The sequence below is a fragment of the Erinaceus europaeus genome, chromosome 1 (genome assembly GCF_950295315.1).
Source record: "Erinaceus europaeus chromosome 1, mEriEur2.1, whole genome shotgun sequence".
NCBI lineage: Eukaryota > Metazoa > Chordata > Mammalia > Eulipotyphla > Erinaceidae > Erinaceus > Erinaceus europaeus.
Genome location: NC_080162.1, coordinates 75,430,233 through 75,453,300, shown reverse-complemented (window position 1 = coordinate 75,453,300; position 23,068 = coordinate 75,430,233). Strand labels below are relative to the sequence as shown.

Below are 23,068 nucleotides of genomic sequence, written 5' to 3'. Positions count from 1 at the left end.
TGAGAGAGTTGTTTAGACCAGGGAGACCAGAAGCAAGCAGTCTTGCCAGTATATAAGATACAGTTAATTGTAAATAGCATTAAATGACATAAATCACGGTAAGGTCTTTTATGGTACAGTAAATCCTAACCATGGGATTTTCAAAGTAAACTAAGTTCTCAAATAACTTGGTTACAATAATAATTATCTTTTGCCTTCTTAAACTGTAAGACAAGGAACCTTCCTCATTCTCTATAAAGTCTGTTATTTCTCCCAGTCCTGGAACCTCTGGGGCTTTGCTCATTTTCCTTCATATTTCTCTTGATCCATACCATTTGATACTGCATCTACAGATCTCAACCAAAATAAGGTAACCAGTATCACCTCCACATGTTTCACTTCGGACTATATCCAGAGACACCAGGTCTGGGGATGTCAACCTTCCAGCTCCAATACTCAGGTGAGACCTTTCCTAGCTCCTAAGACTTCTTAATTCCATTTTGAGTGGTGCACTTCCCAGCAAAATTACAGAACTTAGATATAGACCAGGATTCATGAGATAGGGTACATATGCACATGTATCCGTAAGATAGGGAAAAATATATACCTTTTTAAAGTAAAAGTGTACAATGGTTTTCTGTGACTCAGAAAGTATAGCAAGTAGAAAGACCTAAAAAAAGACACCATGAAGTACTTAAATGAGGTATTTTCGGATTAGACCTAGATACCCTACTCACCTGCTTCCTACTTCACTTCCCTCAATCACTCTAACTCTAACCCTGTCAGATAAAGTAAGGACTACAAAAGCTGGATATGGGTAAGAGACTGACACACTTTAATGATGGCCTTTTTGGTCACTACCAGGCTATCCCATCATCTGGGGCCCTAGTCAGGGAATCGTGGGATTCCCACATAGACATGATGGACCTAGACCTCTAACAGACCCCATCCCTGGTTATCTCCATCAGAAACATCATTTACCCTCTTGTGGGCCTCTACAGGACCTTGCCCTCAATGAGGAACAATAATGGTAGAAACTGCCCCTCTCTGGAGGGAGGTTGGGTCAACATACTCTGTCACTTGAGGAAGACAAGTCCTGAAATGAGTGCAGCCTAGAATGTTTCTAGCTATGACCATGGAAAGAAACAGGGAAGAAGAGGTTATACAGGCTCCTGTACTAAATATGAACAGACATGAGCCCTTGATGGAGTTTACATTTAGCAGTATTTATATATTTTTCCCATTTTGGGGAGCTACTGTCTGCCCTGATCCAGCTTTCTAGTCCTATTTCCAACTCTGACACTATCTTTCCAAGCAATATATTTAGCCCACCTGCATGTTATCTGTGGAGCTCAATCAAAAATTACTAGTTCATGAGTGCCTTAGACTATACCTAAAATAGACTTCCTAATTCTTTTCTTAATCTTTTCAGCCAACAAGTTGCTGGTGCTACTGTGACGCCAACATGATTTCCCTGGTCAGATGACCTGACCAATGTGTTATAGAACTCCATCTCCCCAGAGCCCTACCCCATTAGGAAAAGGTAGAGACATGCTGAGGTATGAATCGACCTGTCAATGCCTATATCCAGTGGAGAAATAATTACAGAAGCCAGACATTCCACCTTCTCCACCCCATAAAAATCTTTGGTCCGGGGGCCAGGTGGTGGCATACCTGGTTAAGCGCACACATCACAGTGCACAAGGACCCAGGTTCAAGCCCCTGGTCCCCACCTGCAGGGGGAAAGCTTCATGAGTGGTGAAGCAGGGCTGTAGGTGTCTCTCTCTCTCTCTCCCTCTCTAGCTCCCCCTTCCCTCTCAATTTCTCTCTGTCTCTATCCAGTAATAAATTAAAAAAAAAAAAAAATCTTTGGTCCATACTCCCAGAGGGATAAAGAATAGGGATCCTCCGAGTGAAGGGAGGGTAAATAGAACTCTTGTGGTGGGAATTGTATGGAACTGTACCCCTCTTATCCCACAATTTTGTCTATCATTATTAAATCACTAGTAATAAATAAATAAATAAATTTACACCTTGAAAAAATATTTTATACTTTCTATACACTTAAAGATTTAACTGAGCTCATTAACTATTGTAAATTAAAAGACTGGACATTGAATTAAAATTACCTAGGACTATAGCTCAGTCGTAGAGCACATGAAAGAACATATGAGACTCTGGGTTCAATCTCCAGCATCTGTAACTTCTCACCCCCTAGTACCCTGATGGCTGGCTGAGCTCTGCATGATCATGAGGTATATATAATAAAGTTCAAGTGCCCATAAGTGACATAAATGACATCTCAACCTGAGCACATCATTCCACAACAACATTGTGTTCAGATGACTAGCTTTACCTGATATTGTATTTGACTCACCCAGGTAAAACTTACCAGTAACACAACCATCACATCATAAAAGCCTAATTCAGTGTGAAAAGTCCTAAAACTGCACAAAGAAATGTACTGTGGTTTTATAAGGATAGGAAAATGATACAAATCCTACCTCTCTCAGGCAATAATGGACATTAACAGGTAACTTCAAGAAAAGCTTAAGGAAAGCAATTCAAATAAAGAATCCAAAAAGTAGAGTCCCCACTAAGGAAAGGTAGAGACAGGCTGGGGGTATGGATCAACCTGTCAACACCCATGTCCAGCAAAGAAATAATTACAAAAGCCAGACCTCCCCCACTTCTGTGCCACAGAGAGATCTTTGGTCCATACTCCCAGAGGGATAAAGAATGGGGAAGCTTCTAGTGGAAGGTATGGGATATGGTACACTGGTGGTGGGAATTGTATGAATTGTACCCCTCTTATCCCACAACTTGTCTATTGGTATTAAATCACCAATAATAATAATAATAATAGGCTGAAAAATAAGAAAACACAAAGCAGAACTTGGAGTGGGTTTGGTGCATTGCACCAAAGTAACAGACTTAGTGGAGGGGGGAAGGGGGAGGGTTCAGGTCCTGGAACATGATGACAGAGGAGGACCTAGTGGGGGTTGAATTGTTATGTGGAAAACTGAGATGTTACACATGCACAAACTATTGTATTTTACTGTTGACTATAAACCATTAATCACCACAGTAACGGAAAAAAAAAAAAAGAATCCAAAGCATAGGTAGGTAGACTTGTTACCCCATCTGCCCTGAGGAATGGCAAAGGACTGATACATGCAACTATATAAAGTCTCAAATGGTGCACATCATGCAGAACACAACTTTTATCAGTGAAGGACATCTGCAGCAAGCCCACACAAAATTTCAAGTTAGAAGTTAACCTTTGTTAGTCATAGACAAGGCCATACAATGTATCCAGGGCTGAAAAGAGACACTGTTTTCAAGTAAGTAGCAAAATCACTTGTATAAATATAATTTTGACTCTAAGGACCTGCTAAACTAGATAGGATAATGAGTATGCAAAAGGATTTTCATGCCTCAAGCACCAAAGGTCCCAGGTTCAATCTCTGGCATCACCATAAATAAAGCAGAGCTGAGCAGTGATCTGGTAAAAATAATGATTGAAAAAAAAAATTTAATTCCCAAATAAGAAAGGAAGAAACCACCAACCTATTCTGTTCGTGATTTTTTTCTTTACACAGAGCTAATTCAGACAAAATAAAAATCCCACAGGATTTCAGAAATGCCACTACCAATCTCAAAAAGGGAAAATGACAAATGTAAATTTATGAGTTCCTGTCCTTTATAAGAGGGAAGACCCTGTGTGGTCCAGGAGGTGGTGCAGTGGCTAAGGCACTAGAATCTCAAGCATGAGGTCCTAAGTTCGATCCCTGGCAGCACATGTACCAGAGTGATGGCTGGTTCTTTCTCTACTATCTTTCTCATGAATAAATAAATTCTTTTTTTAAAAAAAAAAAGGGCCCGGGTGGTGGTGCACCTGGTTGAGTGCACATGTTACAGTGCACAAGGACCCAGGTTCGAGCCCCCGGTCCCCACCTGCAGGGGAAAAGCTTTGCAAGTGGTGAAGCAGGGCTACAGGTGTCTCTCTCTGTCTCTCTCTCTCCCCTTCCTCTCGACTTCTGGCTGTCTCTATCCAATAAATAAATAAAGATAATAAAAAAATTTTTAAAAAAAGAGGGAAGACCCTGACCATATTAACCCTAGTAGATCATTAGTCAAAATATCCATTATTTCTTTTTTTTTTTTATATCCATTATTTCTATCCTTCCTGTTGAGTCATTCTAAACTACAACCTAGAACAGCAGACATAATCTGGCAGTGTAAGTGTAAATAGGTATGGTAATAATGAAATTGTCTGCTCTTTTAAAATCTATTAATTCATTTTCCATCTCAATACCATAAAATACAAAAAAGGGGGGGAGGCAGTGGCACTCCTCGTTAAGCACTCACACTACAGTGCACAAGGACTCAGGGTTCAATCCCCTGGTCCCCACCTAGAGGAGGAAAGCTTCATGAGTGGTGAAGCAGAGCTCCAAGTATCTCTCTGTCTCTCTCCCTCTCCACTCCTCCCCCCAATTTCTGTCTCTATCCAATAATAAATAAAAATTAAGTAACAAAAAAAAAAATCAATGGGGCCATGCACAAGACCCTGATTCAAGCCCCTGGTCCCCACCTACAGGGAAGAAACTTTACAATAGTTAGACAAGTGCTACAGGCTATGTCTCCTTCTGTTTGTCTGTTTATCTATCAAAAAAAGAAAAGAATGGAGGAAAGGTGGGAGGGGGAAAAAAAAAAAAAGGCTGCCAGGTATGGAGTCATGCAGGCACCATAAAGGCTACCAATTATTAAGGACTGGCTATTATCAAGGATGCAGGCATCACAATAAAGAGGAGGTAAATCCATCACAAATTATAAAGCTATATAAAAATCTTTCATTTTGTCATCCTTTTTGGACCTGTATTCTCCTCCACCCCCTACCCCAGAGTCTTTTACTTTGGTGCAATATGCCAATTCCAGTTCAAGTATCTTTCTTTTTAAAAAAACATTAATTAAGGGTGGAGGGTAGATAGCATAATGGTTACTCAAATAGACTCCCATGCCTGAGGCTCCAAAGTCACCTCCATAAGCCAGAGCTGAACAATGCTCTGGTAAAAGGGAAAAAAAAAAAATTAATTAACAGGGGTGGTAAGAGGGAGAAAAGAACCAGAGCATCACTCTGGCAGATAAACATGAGGCTAGGGATTGGAATTCTGGAACTTAAAGCTTCAAAGTCCACCTCCTGGAGGGCACAAAGCTAGATTTCTTTTTCTTTCTTCTTCACCGCCTGTGAAGCGACTCCTCTGCAGGTGGGGAGCCGGGGGCTGGAACCGGGATCCTTATGCCTGTGCTTGTGCTTTGTGCCATGTGCACCTAACCCAATGCGCTACCGCCCAACTCCCCCAAAGCTAGGTTTCAAATTCAGGACTGCCACTCCCAAGGTTTGGTTCCTGACACTCTGCTGAACTTAACAAAAAAAACTACAAATTAGAAAATAATACAGAAAACAGCAAAGACATGTGAACATAATACATATGTAATACATAAAGATCAAGTTTCATAAAGTTTTGAATTCTGAATTAAAAGAAAGCATTTCTACTAATACAAAACATGAGAGAAAGACAGAAGTCGGCATATGGACTAGTACAATTTGTAACTACGCTCCTCCTTCTACTACTTCCTTAAAGCAGTGCTAGGCCTCCTGCATGTGCATTAACAGGAATCCCAGGTCAACTTTTTCATTCTTTTATTTGGGAGGGAGAGAAGTATGAATGTACTTGGCACCACTATCCATGGAGTCTTTGCCAGCACTTAAGAGTGCTGGGGCTCAAAGTCAAGGCCTTGGACTCGTTGTAACAGGTGAGCTATCTCCTAACCCCATAAACAAAATATTTTAATTTGAAACTTTATTTTTTCAACCAGAGTACTGCTCAGCTCTGACTTATGGTGGTGCAAGGGATTGAATCCAAAATTTTGGAGCCTCAAGCATAAAAATCTTTTTGTGGGAGTTGGGCGGTAGCGCAGTGGGTTAAGCACACGTGGCTTAAGCCCCTGGTTCCCCATTTACAGGGGAGTTACTTCACAAGCGGTGAAGCAGGTCTGTAGGTGTCTTTCTCTCCCTGTCTTTCCCTCCTCTCTCCATTTATCTCTGTCCTATCCAACAATGATGACAACAACAACAGCAATAATAACTATAACAATAAAAACAAGGGCAACAAAAGGGAAAATAAATAATATAAAAAAAACTTTTTGCATAACGATTATGCTATAGCCCCCCCATACCCATAAGTACAATTTTATTATAACACAGCCATGCTCATTCATTTGCGCATTTTCTTGTGACTGCTTTCCTGATATAATGGAATTATTAAACAGCTGTGACCGTCACTGAGTCCTAGAAAATTCACTATTGAAAACTTTACGGAAAAGTTAGCTGACCTCTGGTCTAAAGGGCAGAGATATATATATATATATATATATATATATATATATATATATATATATATATATATTAAGATATATCATATATATAAAACAGATATATATGTGATAGAAAAACAACCTGTACACTTCAATTCTGTTTAAGCTTTCCATGAACTCTACCCAAGTTTTCTCCCTTTGTAGTTAGTATCACTTAATAAAGGCTAATAAGTTATTCAATTCAACTTCACCAATACGTTTTATTTCAGATACGCTCTTTCATGCTATGTAGATCAAACTCAGGGCAAGTATTCTACCCTGGTCCTATTACTATCATTATTTTTTAAATATTTATTTATTCCCTTTTGTTGCCTTTGTTGTTTTATTGTTGTAGTTATTACTGTTGTTGTCGTCATCATTGTTGGATAGAACAGAGAAATGGAGAGAGAAGGGGAAGACAGAGGGGGGAGAGAAAGACACCTGCAGACCTGCTTCACTGCCTGTGAAGCGACTCCCCTGCAGGTGGGGAGTTGGGGGCTCGAACCGGGATCCTTAGGCCAGTCCTTACACTTTGCGCCACGTGTACTTAACCTGCTGCACTACCGCCCGACGCCATATTATTATTTTTTTAAGTGAGCATGACAAAGACCAAAATGCCACTCTACCATCTGTAGAATAACATTTGTTTTGTCTTTATTGCTGTTTCATGATGTCAGAGATTTGAATCCAGGTCCTCACATATACGAGGCACATATTCTGTTGCTTATTCCCAGTGACTTCAGATATTCCCAATGGTCAGGTCTTAGCTGCCCAGTTATTTATCCTTCACAATATTATTACAAACAAAATCCAAATTAGAACACACTGGCACTTTTCCCCTATATATACTATGCCCACTTACATGCAATCTGCAAAGACCTAGATAAGCAAAAGCTGACAACAGTTGAGGTGACAAAATAATGTCCAATATCCTGTTCACACCAAAACATCTCAAAGTGCCATTCAAAATCAATAGCATTAGTGATCAGCCAGTGGAAAGCTAGGAGATCACAGAGAATACCATGCATGAAGATCCAGGTTCCAGGCCCTGGTTCCCCTCTGCATGGGGGAAGCTTTTCAAGTGGTAAAGCAGTGCTACAGGTGTTTCTCTTTCTCTTTCCTTCCCTATTCTCTCCATCTCTATCAAAAATGAAAGAGGAGAAAGAAAACCAAAAACCAAACAACATTGGGAATGGTTAAGAGTTATCGCGCAGTTACCGAGAAAAAAAAGAATGAATGAAAGAAAAGAGAAACAAGAGGGGTCGGGCGGTGGCGCAGTGGGTTAAGCGCATGTGGCGCAAAGCGCAGGGACCGGAGTAAGGATCCCGGTTCGAGCCCCCGGCTCCCCACCTGCAGGGGAGTCGTTTCACAGGCGGTGAAGCAGGTCTGCAGGTGTCTGTCTTTCTCTCCCCGTCTCTGTCTTCCCCTCCTCTCTCCATTTCTCTCTGTCCTATCCAACAATGAACAACATCAACAATGGCAATAATAATAACCACAACGAGGCTACAACAAAAAAGGGGGGGGGGGGGAATGGCCTCCAGGAGCGGTGGATTCATGGTGCAGGCACCGAGCCTAGCAATAACCCTGGAGGAAAAAAAAAGAAAAGAGAAATAAGAAATGGAGTCTGAGAGTGAGATCTTCTATTGTAGACCAAAAAGTGGGCTCAAGATCCCTTCAGTGCCTCACTCCTACCTCAAGTCTTTCTCAGGGAGCGGCTACCTGAAAAGTTATCTCACATGATGTTCCTCATGTGAGGAGAGGATTTCAAAGGGTAGACAAAAAGGAGGGGGTCAGTGGTAGCACGCCTGGCTGAGCACCTATCTTACAGTGTGCAAGGACCTGCACTCAAGCCCCCAGTCCCCATCTGCAGGGGGAAAGCTTTGCAAGCGTTAGTTAAAAAGGGCTACATGTGTCTCTGTCTCTCTCCCTCTGTGTCTCCACCTTCTCTCTCAATTTCTGGCAATCTCTAATAAAGGTAATAAATAAAAAAATTTAAAAAGGGGCCAGGCGGTGACACACCAGGTTAAGCATATATAGTACAAAGTGCAAGGATACTAGTTCCATCCCTCAGTTCTCCACCTACAGGGGGTTGCTTCACAAGCGGTAAAACAAGTCTGCAGGTGTCTATCTTTCTGTCACCCTCTGTTTTTCCCTCCCCTCTCAAATTTATCTCTGTCCTATCAAAAAACTCGAAAAAAAAAAATGGCCACAGGAGCAGTGGATTTGTAGCACAAGCAGTGAACCCCAAAAGGAAAAAAAAAAAAAGGAATCAACAGCATCAGCATCACCTGGACATTTTTTTTTTTAAAGACAGATAAACCGGGGGGCAGGGGGGTGAAGAGTACAGGTCCTGGAAAAGGATGACAGAGGATCTAGTGGGGGTTGTATTGTTATGTGGAAAACTGAGAAATGTTATGCATGTACACACCATTGTATTCACTGTCAAATGTAAAACATCAATCCCCCAATAAAGGGGGGAAAAAGGTAAAATAAATAAATAAATAAAATACAGAGAAACACAGAAAGATACATACAGAGAGCAACCAGAGTACAGGTCAGCTCTGGCATATGACAATACTGGGAATTGAACCTGGGACTTAGAAGCAAGAAGTCTTTTGCATAACCATTATGTTGTCTCCCCAGCCCTTCACCTGGACTATTTATTAGAAATTCAAATGCATGTGCTCATTCCAGACCTACCAAGAGATTTTATGAGAGAGACTATTTCATGAGAGAGAAAGAAAAGTCAGAGACTACACCTCCAGTATACTCTGCACCAAGGACCAAACCAGGAACCTTAGATATGTAAGTCCTATATTCTGTCAGCTGAGCCACTTCCCCAGCTGTACAAAGTGATTCTTAAACTTACTAAATGTTTAAGAATTACTACAGTAAAACAACTTAAATTACTTACCTTCAGTGTGAAAAGGCTGATTCGACCAGGTAATTTATAAAAGAGTCCCTCTCCTCTTGAATTGGAATGTAGCATGGCATTAAGACAGGCAAGAGGAGATGTCCCACTGTGAAAATACACAAGGATAGATAAGTGTCATATAAAGGCCTAAATATTCAAAAGATGTAATGCTTCCAACTCTTTTTTTTTTTTAACACAGTGCCATAGAATGAACTTAAGACTTCAATTATGTGTAATATCACTGAGCGAGCTCCCAGTCCAATTTTTTAAAAATTCTTTTTAAATTTTATTTATTTTTTCATGAGAAAAAAGACACACAGAAAGACCACAGCACTTCTCAGCTTGGGTTTATGATGGTACTGAGGATTGAACCTGGCACTTCACAGCCTCAGGAACGGAAGTCTTTTACATAACCTAGGCCATTTTATTTTTTCTTTTAGAAATCAAAGCACTGTTCCCATGTGGTGCTAGAGACCAAACCAGGTCTTGACCTATGGTAAAGCAAGCATTCTACCTACTAAGCCAGCTCCCAGACCCCTCATTTTTAAGCATAGTAGAAACGCCTGAGAGAAGACCCCATGACAATTTCACTATGCAAGTAGCAAGTCAGCAGACATACTATATGATATAACTGTTCCACACCTGACATTTCCTCATTAATTTTCTTTTTCTTTCTTTTTTAAAACAAGAACACTGCTCAGTTTTGGTTTATGGTGGTGCTGGGGATTAAACTTGGGACCTGAGACCTCTAGTGCCTCAGGCAGGAAAGTCATTTTACATAACCATTAGGCTACCTTCCCAGTTCTCCTTAGCACCTTTATGAAAGTATGAACAGTAGAAGGGATACATTCCCACATTACCATGGGTTCAAACCCCAGACCCCACTTTGTGGGAAGCTTCACAAGTGGTGAAGTAGTGCTGCAGGTCTCTCTCCTTATCTACTCCTTCACTATAAATTTCTCTGTATAAACTTAGCTATACATTTCTCAACAAGAAAAAAATGGGAGGAAAAAAATCTATATGGTTGCCAGGAGCAACAGATTCATTGTGTAGGAGTCCCAGTGATAACCCTGGTGGCAGAAATGGAAAAATAGGTGGCACAGCAGCAGTATTAGAGTACAACAGAATAGACTCACAAGTAGAGACCCTAAGTTCATTCCTTAGCACTACATATTCCAGAGTGCTGCTCTGACTCCCTCTCTCCCTCTCCCCACATACCGCTACACCTACATCTAGTGAAATAAATAAAATTAAAATTATTTAAAAAGAGGGTTTGGGGAGATCACATAATGGTTACACAAAACCATTTACACTTAAGGTTCAAAGATCCAGGTTCTATCCCTGTACCATCGTAAGCAGTGCTCTGGCAAGAAGGAGGAGGAGGAAAGGAAATTAGAAAACCACTTCGGAGGGTAGACAGCATAATGGTTATGCAAATGGCCTCTCATGCCTAAGACTCCATCCCAGGTTCAATCCCCCCCACACCACTACCATACCACCAAGAGTCAGAGCTCAACAGTGCTCTGGTAACAAAAAAGAAAATTAGAAAACCACACAATATTTTCAAGTTCATACAGAAGTTTTGAAAAAACTTATCTAATATTCTCTATAATTTTAAAATTAAATTTTAAACACTAGTTAAAAACAAAGCAAGGCATTTCCTAACTTTTATATTCCAACTAGCATATTCAGAAATTGCCACATAATGTTGACACAAAGACCACAGAATCAATGGTGTGGTGCTATTCAAAGGGGGGGGGGGGGAAGCACATCATTTCCCAGTTAAATATTTCCCAATAAGCACACAATGGAAATCAGTGCTTTATTTGCTTTTTCTGTTGAAAAAAGGGGGAGGATGGGCTTTAGTAACATTACTTAGACATAGTCATTTAAATGTGAGTATATTAAGTCAAATGGACTTAGTACCCAGTAATTCTCAAATATTAAACCAAAAAACAAAACAAAAAAAAAGGCATATTGACCTATTTTGTGGTTCCTGCTATAATAGTATGTCACAAAATAACACAGTAAGTTAGAATCTACCTATTGAATCTAAAAAATAGAAAAGCTGCCATGTCATTGCACCAAAGTGAAAGACTCTGGGGTGGGTGGGAGGGAGAGTACAGGTCCAAAAAGGATGACAGAGGAGCTAGTGGGGGTTGTATTGTTATGTGGAAAACTGAAACACATTATGCATGTACAAACTACTGTATTTACTGTCGAATGTAAAACATTAAGCCCCCCCAAGAAATTAAAAAAAAAAAAAATTGCAAATGGCCATAATAATATTAACTGAGATTGGCACTAGTATGCCACTGTTAGGGTTCACCTATGCACCCAACCTTCTCTTCCATCTCCCTGCATGTTAATATACATGCCAGGAGTCGGGCGGTAGCGCAGCGGGTTAAGCGCATGTGGCACGAAGCGCAAGGACCAGCTCCCCACCTACAGGGGAGTCGCTTCACAAGCAGTGAAGCAGGTCTGCAGGTGTCTCTCTTTCTCTCCCGTCTTCCCCTCTTCTCTCCATTTCTCTCTGTCCTATCTAACAACGATGACATCAATAACAACAACAATAACTACAACAATAAAAAGACAAGGGCAACAAAAGGAAAAATAAATAAAATTTAAGAAATATATACATACCATTTTTTAAAAAAGTATATATATGTATATACATACACACATACATATACACACATATCTTAAGTAAAGCTTCTTAGCATTTTTCAGAACTAAAGGGCCTAATTTATGCAGTGTTAAAAATAAATGATTCTAAAAAAGTTCTTTAAAAAAAAAATCTATATTACTTATTCTGCTTTGGAACACAGTGAATGTAAAAAAAAAAAAAAAAAAAAAAAATCAACAAGAGCCAATCTCTAAAAGAAACCTTGTGCAGAATCTGGAGCATCAAGTGGGTGTGCTAACATCTCTGCTCCAAGGAGGAACGGCATGTGGCAGATCCCTCCTGCGAACTGTGCGACTCCTACACACTATAACTCTGTCTACAAATTACAGAGCTGCTCACTCTTCACAAGCTACCACAACTGCTTCATAATTCCTATAACAGCAAGAAATAGAAATAAGTTAAGGTTCTCAAGCCCATCTGTCCCAAAGGGACTAATTTACCTTCTGTAGGCAGAGTGGTCCAACAGCAGTGCAGACAGCAAGCAGCATGATGAGAAATAGTTCAGAAAGACAAAAATAAAGCATCATTATAACACTGCATATATATATATATATATATATATATATATATATATATATATATATATAATTTAAACAAATGTGATCTCGATCTTTTATCCCCACAAAATTGGAAAATATCTGAACTGACATCTAGAAGCTGACTCTATAAGGTCAATGCCAACCAGCTAATGTTTACCTAGCAAAAATATATATTATTTATCCTGTGCCCCCAAAAAGTGCTGTGCTGTGCTCTTTCTTCATCTGAGTTTAAAAAGTGGCCATGTAGGTGGTACAGTGGATAAAGTCATGGATCCTAAAGCATAAGGTTCCAAGTTTGATCCCCAGAACTACATGTGCCAGAGTGTTCTGGTGTTTGCGCATTCTCTCTTCCCCCCATTAACATATAAATCTTTTCTAAAATTTAAAAAGGAAAAAGTTTGGAGTGAGAATGAGAAGAGAAAGGATTTAGAACACTTATTAGCTGTAATGCGAGCAATCTTGTGTTTCTACCATGCTGTTTCACTAGGAAAACCACATCAAGTCAAGATTACTCTAAAACTTAATATATTTATATCATAAGTAGCTAGACTCAGAAGAAGAAGAAAAAAAAATCCAGTGAGTTTTATGATGGTACCACTTCTCTTTGATCCCAAAACAAAAAACTTGAGAGATGATATAGAGAAGGGTAGGTTTGGGGCTAGGTGGTGGCACACCTGGTTGAGTGCACATGTTACAATGTGCAAGGGCCTGGGTTTGAGCTTGCAGTCCCCACCTGCCAGGAGAAAGCTTCTAGAGTAGTAAAGCAAGGTTACAGTTGTCTGTCTCTTCCTTTCTATCTCCCCCATCAATTTCTGGCTGTCTCTATCCAATAATAAATAAATATAATTTAAAAAAACAGTAATAAGTGGTCAGGGAGGTGGCACAGTGAATGAAGCATCAGGACTTTCAAGCATGAGGTCTTGGGTTCAGTCCGCAGCAGCACATGTACCAGAGTGATGTCTGGTTCTTTCTCTCTCTCTCTCCTCCTATCTTTCTTATTAATAAATAAATAAATAAATAAATAAATAAATAAATAAAATAGTAATAAAAAAGACAAAGGTAGTTTTTAGTTATTACTGAGCTTATACATCTACCCTTCAAAAAAGTTCCATGTTTAAAAAGGGGGGGGCTCGGGGCCGGGCGGTGGCACACCTGGTTAAACACACACATTACAATGCACAAGATCCCAAGTTCAAGCTCCTGGTCCCCGCCTGTAGAGGGAAAGCTTCACAAGTGGCGAAGTAGGGCTGCAGGTGTCTCTCTGTCTTCCTCTCCCTCTCGAACCCCTCACTCCTCTCAATTTCTATCTCTATCCAATAATTAATTACTTAATTTTTTAAAAGGGGGGCTCATGAGGCAATAGGTCAGTCTTACACTACAGAATTTGCATGCCTGAGGTCCCAGGATCGATCCCAGCACCCACAATTTGTAGACATACCACCTGGAAGACAGTTCAACCAAATATATATGTACATGTGGACTTAAGTTACTATGTGACTACAGAAAGACATGTGTCCTTTTCTCTTTTTACTTGATATTTTTAAAAAAATGTTTATCTTCACTTATTGAATAAAGATAGCCAGAAATTGGAGGGAAGCAGATGATAGAGAGACAGACACCCGCAACAGTGCTTCACCACTTGCAATGCTTTCCCCCTGCAGGTGGGGGCCAGGGGTTTGAACCTGGTTCCTTGTGCACTGTAATATGTGCACTCAACCAGGTGCACCACCACCTAGCACTAAGGCACATGTCCTTTGAAATCTTTCAAAGCAACAAGAGCAATACAAACCTCATTTCCTTTAGTCCTTCTGCCTCTATAACCTGCAGGATCTGCTTTGGTGTCATTGGAGCATCTGAGTAGTTTTCTAGCACCTGAAGAAATACAATTATCCAATTTCAGTGTGCAATTTTCATTTATATCCATCAATTTATGTCATGGGTTATATACAGTATAGGTATGCTATGAGGTATAGAAAAAAATTCAGTTTTGCTTGGTGTACTACACCAAAGTAAAACATTCTGGGGTGGCAGGTGGGGGGCAGTGTTCAGGTCCTGGAACATGATGCAGAGGAGGACCTAGAGGGGGGTGGATTATTATGTGGAAAACTGAGAAATGTTACTCATGTACAAACTACTATTTTTTCACTGTTGACTATAAACCATTAATCCCCCAATAAAGAAAAAGATTGTTTTTCTACAGTTAAAAATTACCTTAAAAACCTTATGTATATGCCCATTTGCTGAAAGTACAATCAGCTTAAATGTTTCAATTCTCAATTCTAAAAGTACATCTTAGCATATGTATCTTAGCATTAAGATAGGTGAGGTTTTGCCAACCCTAGCTACTACTTAACACGATACTGTTAACATCGCTACAACACCAAATACATAGTGTAATGTAACAGAAGACAAAAGTACATCCAAATTCTCTTTCCCAAGGATCCTAGTGAGCACCTTTTTTTTTTTGCCTCCAGGTTTATTACTGGGGCTCAGTGCCTACACTACCAACTCACTGCTCCTGGAAGCCTTTTTTCCATTTTGTTGCCCTTGTTGTTCTTTTCGTTGTAGTTGTTGTTGGACAGGATAGAGAAATCAAGAGAGGAGAGGAAGACAGAGAGGGGGAGAGAAAGATACCTGCAGACCTGCTTCGCTGCTTGTGAAGTGAGCCCCTGCAGATGGAGAGTGGGGGCTTGAGCTGGGATCCTTATGGTGGTCCTTAAGCTTTGTACCATGTGTGTTTAACCCACTGCACGACCACCGGGCCCCCACCAATATTTTTGAAACTGTAGTATCAACTACCACTGTACATTTAGCAACATGACTCTCTATGATTGGCATGAACAAAAAAACATGAGAAAAGGTACACTTATGTTAGCACCATTTCTTTTTTTTATGAATATAGGAGGCATTCTTTTTTTTCAATATTTTATTTATTTATTAATGAGAAAGACAGAAGGTGAGAGAGAAAGAACCAGACAGACATCACTCTGGTACATGTGTGTCGGGGACTGAACTCAGGACCTCATGCTTGAGAGTCTGATGCCCTATCCACTGCGCCACCTCCCGATCCACGTTAGCACCATTTCTAAGATATGGCAGTTGCTTATTAGTATGCAACTTCCATATGCTGTCAATCTCTAGGTTCTCTCTGCTGATACAGCTGCTTAGGTTAGCCCAAACTACTGATACACGAATACTTTGCTGTAAACCACAACAACCAAGTGCTGCTCCATTGTGACTAAAATGTAATGCAAGGGGAGGGGGGTGGAGGAGTGGAAGGGAATTTAAGGGTCCTGGTGCATGGCAGTGCAGCCATGTATCAATGTATCAATGAATACACTATAAACCATTAACTCTCTCAATTAAGAAACGATGGTAATTGGGAGTCGAGTGGTAGCGCAGTGGATTAAGCACAGGTGGCGCAAAGCCCAAGGACCAGAGTAAAAAATAATGGTAATAAAGTACATTGGGGAAGTGCCTTTGGAACAGGGTATCCCCAACTCTGCACTACACAATAACTATTTTCTATTTTTACTATTTTAATAAAACATTTTTCCTAGTCAAAAAAAAAAGTCTTGATCCTTAGCACTAAAGGGAGCCAAGTTTTAGAGGGTTGATGTAAACCCCTTACTTACCATGCCTCATTCTCAGTCTCTTTCATTCATTTTTTACATTGTCTTTGGGTAACATTACTGTATCTCAGTAGAATATAGTAGAAATTTCAACTTCTACTGAAATTCTGATAACTCCCAAATTTCTATCTCTAACCCAGACTTCTCAAGCTCCCAACTTAAACATTCAGTTCTGTACTGATCACCCTTAATTATCTAATTATTCTCCAGACTCAACTTAACCAACAATTCAAATCACCTGCCCTCTAGACCCACTCTTTCCCAACACTCCCTACTTTGGCTGGTAGCTGTTAATCATCTAATTCAAAACCCTAGGCACTTCCCTTCATCTTACCTGTTTTAACATCTCACAGCCAGCTTTCTACTTATCCCAAACAGCCTCTTCTCTAATACTCCTACATCCAGCCACACTTTCCCCAAATCCTTATTACGCTGCTGCCATTCTTCATTCCACATATTTATGAAAAACTTGCTTTGGGTGAGAAAGAGTTCTAGGAATTCCTCAGTTAACAAGACCCAAACCCCTCCTCTTGGAGAATTTACATGCTATATAGCCTAAGGTCAACCCAACAAAGCAAACCTGCTCTCATCACTCTCTCTCTTCTTTAAAATATGCTTATGTATTTATTACTGGGTAGAGGCAAAGAGAAACTGAGAGGGGAGGGGGTGTTTAGAAAGGAAGAGAGGAGAGAGACACCTGCAGCCCTGCTTCACCACTCATGAAGCTTTCTCCCTACAGGTGGGAACCAGGGGCTCAAACCCAGGTTCTTGCGCACTATAATGTGAGCACTTAACCAGGTGCGCCACCACCTGGCCCCTCACTTTCTCATTTTAAGAGCCTTTAACAAGAACATAATCATATAGTCTACTTGCCCACTGAAAAAGCATAGGTTTTAGAATCAGACAGGCATGAACTGAAATTCTGGTATTCTAAACTGAGCATAACTTCTCTCATTTGTGAAATATGGCCACTAATGTCTTCCTGTCACTGTTTTTCCCTTTTTTTTTTTTTTTTTCTTTTTCCAAGATTTAAGATAAAGTAACTGCCTACAGTGCCTTACCACCTTGTAGGTATATACACACCCTGCTATTTGTCACCAGCTCCTGCTTACATGCTCTGTGGTGGCCCAACTCTTCCTACAAATTCTTCAACATTAGGTTCACAAAGCACCTTCTCACAGGAAGTCATCTCTGAAGTCTGCCAAACAGAGTTAAATGCCTTTTATCGGTGCCCCCAAACTTCTGCAACACATATAATCTATCTTTCAAAGTGGAACATATTTGAAAGTGAAAGGAGGAACTACTTTTAACTATGCCTGGAGAATAAGAAGACATGGATGTCTGATTACCATTTATGTACCTACAATGGTGTTTGTCATATCTGTAACACTCTGTGAGCCCTCTATGTCCCTAGTTCTCAATGACACCTTAACCTCTATTATTGTTGTTGTTATTATTTTAACACAATGCTGGGAAATGATACCTGAGTGAACTCTGGTCTTTTTTTTTTTTTTTTTTTAAGAGAGGCAACACACCCCAAGACCACTCCATCATCCATAGAACACCCGTGGTGCTGTCCATGGTGCTCCAATGTGGTGCCAAGGCTCAGATACATGGTAAGGTGTACGTTGTACTGGGGGAACTATCTTCTCACCCCCTTACACAACTTTATATTCAGAAACATATGAAGGTGTTGAGTTGGACAAGCCCACAGTAAGCCCTGTTACAAGTTACCAATGCCCACAGCCAGAGATAGCATTTCTCTGATACATAGTGAGCTGAATTAGCAAATTTTTGTAAGATAGTCTCTTATTAATAAAACTAGTTACAAATTCTGAAAAATTAGTTACTAATTATTTAAATAGTAGTCAGAAGAACCCCAAGAATCACAGGAAACAAAATATCTAAAAGGAAGCTACATCAAAAGATACAAAGTATCCACTATTATTAAAACTATATATACCTCCAGCTATTGGTATAAGAACAATTCAACAGTGTTCTATTAGTCTCTTTCTAAACATACTTTTAAAAAAGTATCTCTTCGGGAGTCGGGCTGTAGCGCAGCGGGTTAAGCGCAGGTGGCGCAAAGCACAAGGACCGGCATAAGGATCCCGGTTCCAACCCCGGCTCCCCACCTGCAGGGGAGTCGCTTCACAGGCGGTAAAGCAGGTCTGCAGGTGTCTATCTTTCTCTCCTCCTCTCTGTCTTCCCCTCCTCTCTCCATTTCTCTCTGTCCTATCCAACAACGACAACAACAATAATAACTACAACAATAAAACAACAAGGGCAACAAAAGGGAATAAATAAAATAAATATTAAAAAAAAAGATTTAAAAAAAGTATCTCTTCGACTTCAAAAAGAAAAAATGTTTGATATAAGAATAGTCAGTCATGAATCAAAGAGAAATATAAAGCAAGCAATTAAGAGTTTCTCAAAAAGTCAGGGAGAATTTATTTAAGGGCATTCAATTTAAGGGGAAATCCCACTGGCTATTTCTCCCAAAGTGTTCCTAACAAGCAGGAGGATTTATATCCATCTGACCTCCTAAACCTTACCTCTTACATCTGGAAAAAACAATACTACAAAATATTTACAAGAATATCTACCATCTACTTAACACATAAAAAACTTGTGCAAAAATCCTGAGGTACTACTAAAATTCTCCAGAAGTCTCTGCTTTCCAGACAAAGTGTTTTTTAAGAGGGCTCCCAGTATCACTCTAGCCACCAATCTGAGCAATGTCAGAAGCAATATGAAACTGGCCCCAAGTATCTGATTGCCACACACAAACTACAAATTCACCTGTCCAAAGAGTAGTCAGATCTAATCTACTACCCCTACCATTATAGTTCACTACAGTCAAGCCTCTCTCTGTTCAGTATAATTGATAAAGTCTACAGCACTGTTTACCACAGCATGCTTTTTAAATGGAAGGACTCATAAAAGTTCCCCTAAACAGCTAAAAAGGTACAGAAAATTCTTAAACAAAAGTAAAAGACACAAAATTACATGCCATGTCCTCATGAATCAATTCTTTCATATATTCAATAGTTAGGTGCTACACAAAGTGAAGTTTACTCATATTACTGCTTTGTTAATGGAAAGTCATGTAAGAGACAAATTACCCAGATAATCTGGCATGAAGCTGAGCCAATGATAAAACTAAAATAGTAACCTGGATTTTGGAGTTCACAGAACTAAGTAAGTAGATAAAATAACCTAGTGAGGCAGTGCCCTGGGAGGTGGTGCAGTGAATGAAATGCTGGATGGTCAGGCATGACGTACTGAGTTCAATCCCTGGCAACACAAATGTCAGAGTGATGCTATGGTTGTCCCCTCAAGAATTTTAAAAGAATCCAGAGAAACTTTACAGAACTGTGGAGCCCAAATTCCTAGTCATTCTACTAATAAAATACAACAAATCTTGGGGGCCAAGTGGTAGCGCAGTAGGTCAAGCACATGTGGCGTGAAGCACAAGGACTGGATCCTGCTTTGAGCCCTGGCTCCCCACCTGTAGGGGAGTCACTTCACAGGCGGTGAAGCAGGTCTGCAGGTGTCTCTCCCTCCTCTCTCCATTTCTCTCTGTCCTATCCAACAATGACAACATCAACAACAACAATAATAACTACAACAATAAAAAAGACAAAAAAGGGGAAAAAAGCAAATTAAAAAATAAAAGTAAAATAAACAAATCTTTTAGACTTTAGAATTTTGTCAGTACATAAAAAGTATGGACTTTCAAAGTACTTCCATCTACCTCAAACAAGTAAAACTCTAGCAAATAAATTTCCTTTTAGTGCTCAGTCAGAAACACCTGCACAGCAGAAACTTTAAGGAGGATTTCAATGAATAACAGGCACATTCTTCAGGTTGTTTTTTTTCCTACTCTACCTCAGCCTTTGTTTTTGTTTTTTTTGAGGTAAAGTCACATTGAAAAAACCATAACAAGAGATCCTGTTGCTTAGCCAGCTTTGATTAAATAAAAATTACTGAGGAATCTCAAACTCTTAAGATTTCACATGCAAAGCATGTAAAAAAAAAAAAAAAAAGCACAACTTCAGAAAACTGTAGCTATTTCTGTTCTTTGAGCAAAAACGCCTGAGGAAGACAATCGGAAACATTTTCCTGTAAACCTAACAGCTTTGTTATAAATCAGTAGCTGAGTTTTACAGGCTCTAAGAAAGAAAAAGGTGTAGCATAGATTTGAATCAGTCCTCGACATCTATTTGTGGTTTTGTTGTTTTTTTGTTTTTTTTTTTTTTTTGCACAACACCTTTGAGGCGGTAATCTCACGTCCCAATAAAACGAAAGATTGGAAGGTTGAGCTTCATTCACCACAAGTCAATTAGAACAATTACATCTAACTCGCTCGATGTCAGGAGACAAGAATGCCATCTGCGGTATAACCCAGCTGGGAGAGTTCTGAGCAAGAGGAACGTCTCTGAAAGAGGTAAATAAAGCCTGCTACTAAATGCCATCACTAAGATCTTCTAAGAGCGTGTCTCAAAATGTCGTAGCTTTGTGGAGATGCACTGAAACGGTCGTTACTTCGCTTATAAGTCATCTGATTCTTTAGAAACAGAAAATCCGTGATTCCCCTCCCTGGGCTACACATATCACTGTCTGCTCTGCTGAGTGATAGGTGAACAACAGTGTTGTTCACAGTGTTGGTGAACAACAGTATCTTCAAACAGAGAGACACCTGATCCTTTGCCCAACGCACATACAGCGGAACCCGAAAGAAGACACACAATCTTTGCAAAATACAGTCACAGTCTTCTGCAGTGTCTGTTTCCACTCTAGCTTCTGAGTTTAGGAAGTAAAACACTCTAGTCAGCGTTTCTCAGAGTGAGGTCAACCTGCATTCGAAAGGAAGCTGGTCAAAATGAAGGGTTCTCGGCATTTTACCCAGCAATCTCCAGCCTAGGTGGGGTAGTCAGGAGGGCCCCGGCCCGAGCAGCACCGGCAGCCTCCCTCTGAGGGACACACACACACACACACACACACACGACACTCCAGTGGCAGCGCCGCCACTCAGGGTTCCTGCTGGGCGTGAGCACTTGCTGCCTTTCTCACACCTGGTGAGATACGGACTCTTGCACGCGGGGAACCGGAGGGCCTTGCCCACTCCCGAGCCCCGGGCACCACCCCGCTGCCCACCAGGAAGCGAAGGAGGAGCTTCAGCCCCTTCCCGGAAACCTGACTCCCCCGGGTGCAGCGACGCCGCGTCCCCAGACCCCCAGCCGCCGCCAGCATGGGGGAGGGGAGGCCGGGCCCCGCCGCCGGGCTGGGAGGAGCCGGCCGGCAGCTCGCCCCTCCGCAGGAATTTGCGGGGGGTGGTGGGGGGGGTGCAGAAAAGGCGCCACATCCGACCCGGCGGGGGACCTCTCCCCGGCCGACGCCTTGCGGGGGGGGGGGGGTGTCTCTGGCTTCCCGGAGCGTGGCCCCGCCCCCTCCCGCCGTGGGCAGGGCTTTCCCCTCCCCCTCCCGTGGGGGGTGCGCGACGGGGCGCGACCCCCACGCCCCCCACAGAGACCCCTCGGCGGCCAGCCTCACCAGGCGCGCGGCCTCGGCCCACGTGCGCTCCTTCTTCCTCTTCTGCTTGTCCTTCATCTTCCTCCTCCCCGGCGGCGGTGGCGGCGGCTCCACGCGGGATCTGCGGGCGGGGCGGGCTGGGGCGGCGGCGGGGAGCTGGGGCGGCGGCGGCAGCGGCGGGGGGCGCGTGGCGGCAGCGGTGGCGGCGGCGCGCGAGGACTCGGGTGCGGCCGGGCGGAGGGGGTGGGCGCGCGGGGGCCGGCGGGCGCGAGACCCGGCGCGAGGACGGCGGTGGGGGAGGGGTGGCGGCGGCTCCACGCGCCCGCGCTGCGTCAATCGCCCACGGCGGCGGCAGCCCCGCGATCGCTAAGGAATGCGGCTACTCCGCATAACCACGGGGTCAGAGGTCACGGCTCCGGCCTCCGCTTTCTCCTTCTGCTCAGATACCAAGACAGCCCTGGCGGTGCGGCGGGAAGGCGAGACGCGTGCGGCTTTCCCTCCGGTGTCCGGGTGTGTGCGTGTCTGCCGTGGGTGTGTGTGAGTGTGTGTGTGAAGAGTGAGGAGGGGGAGTGTGGGTTTTTTTTTTTTGAACAAAAACAAACCGAAAGGGCAGATGGGAATTGTAGTCCCTGCTGCCTCTCACTCCTCCCCCTCTCCGGAAGAAAATGGCTGCGGGAACCGCTTGGACCACACTTCCCAGAGTGCCGCGCGGCCCGTCTTTTTTGCCTTGCCCTCCCTTTCTCCTCCCAGCTCACCGATCGGTAAATTGGGGGAGGAACGGTCGCTCAGGGAAAGGGCTGGGCGGAGTCTCGCGAGGTGCGGGAACTGGCTGGGCCCCAAAGCATTCTGGGAAGCGATGCTGGGAAGGGGGTGGTGGCTGGCTTCCCCCATCAACTTTTTAACTCTTTCAGCTTTTTCCGTTTAGGTGAACCGCGGAGTGGGTAAAAGTGTGTGTGTGTGGGGGCGGTGTCAAGAATTAATAGCTCGACTCCCAGTGTCCCTTTTGTGGTTCTCCCTGCCTAAACGGTTCTCACCAGCACTTCTCATAGATGCCAAGAGGCAGGACTTTCCCTTTTGGTCCTCCCTTAAATGACTCACTGCCGCATAATAATGAGAGAAGACGACACTCAAACCGGTAGAACGGTTGTTCCACGACTGGTGAAGCCAGACGCCCCGTTTCCTCCCAGGTCTTTCCTGCTGCTATTTGCAGAAGCTGCCCCCGCAGCTTAGGAGCCATCCTTCCCACTCGAACTTGGTGATGGGCCGGTTAGTGTGAATAACTTGGACTTGGGACCCTCAGTGTCCAGGCTGCACCTGAGGCCTCTCCCAGAATACAGGCCCCTCCCGGAGCCTGAGCCTTGAACTA

The 23,068-nt window shown here is 42.2% G+C and overlaps 1 protein-coding gene across 3 annotated transcripts in view; it reads right to left on the bottom strand.

Annotated features, from left to right (window-relative positions):
- ASXL1 (ASXL transcriptional regulator 1) overlaps positions 1-22,066 on the bottom strand; it is a 68,571-nt gene extending 46,505 nt beyond the window's left edge. The window contains exons 1-3 of one of the 3 annotated variants that reach the window (XM_060188339.1): positions 21,724-22,066; positions 14,325-14,407; positions 9,311-9,416 (exon numbers count right to left, since the gene is read on the bottom strand). In XM_060188339.1, coding sequence (XP_060044322.1) covers positions 9,311-9,416; positions 14,325-14,407; positions 21,724-21,780 — 246 coding nt within the window. In that variant the 5' untranslated portion in view covers positions 21,781-22,066. Of the gene's footprint in view, positions 1-9,310; positions 9,417-14,324; positions 14,408-17,250; positions 17,891-21,723 lie in introns of those variants that run through there. The other 2 variants (XM_060188349.1, XM_060188334.1) reach the window with 2 other exon arrangements.
- Positions 22,067-23,068: the final 1,002 nt, after the last annotated feature.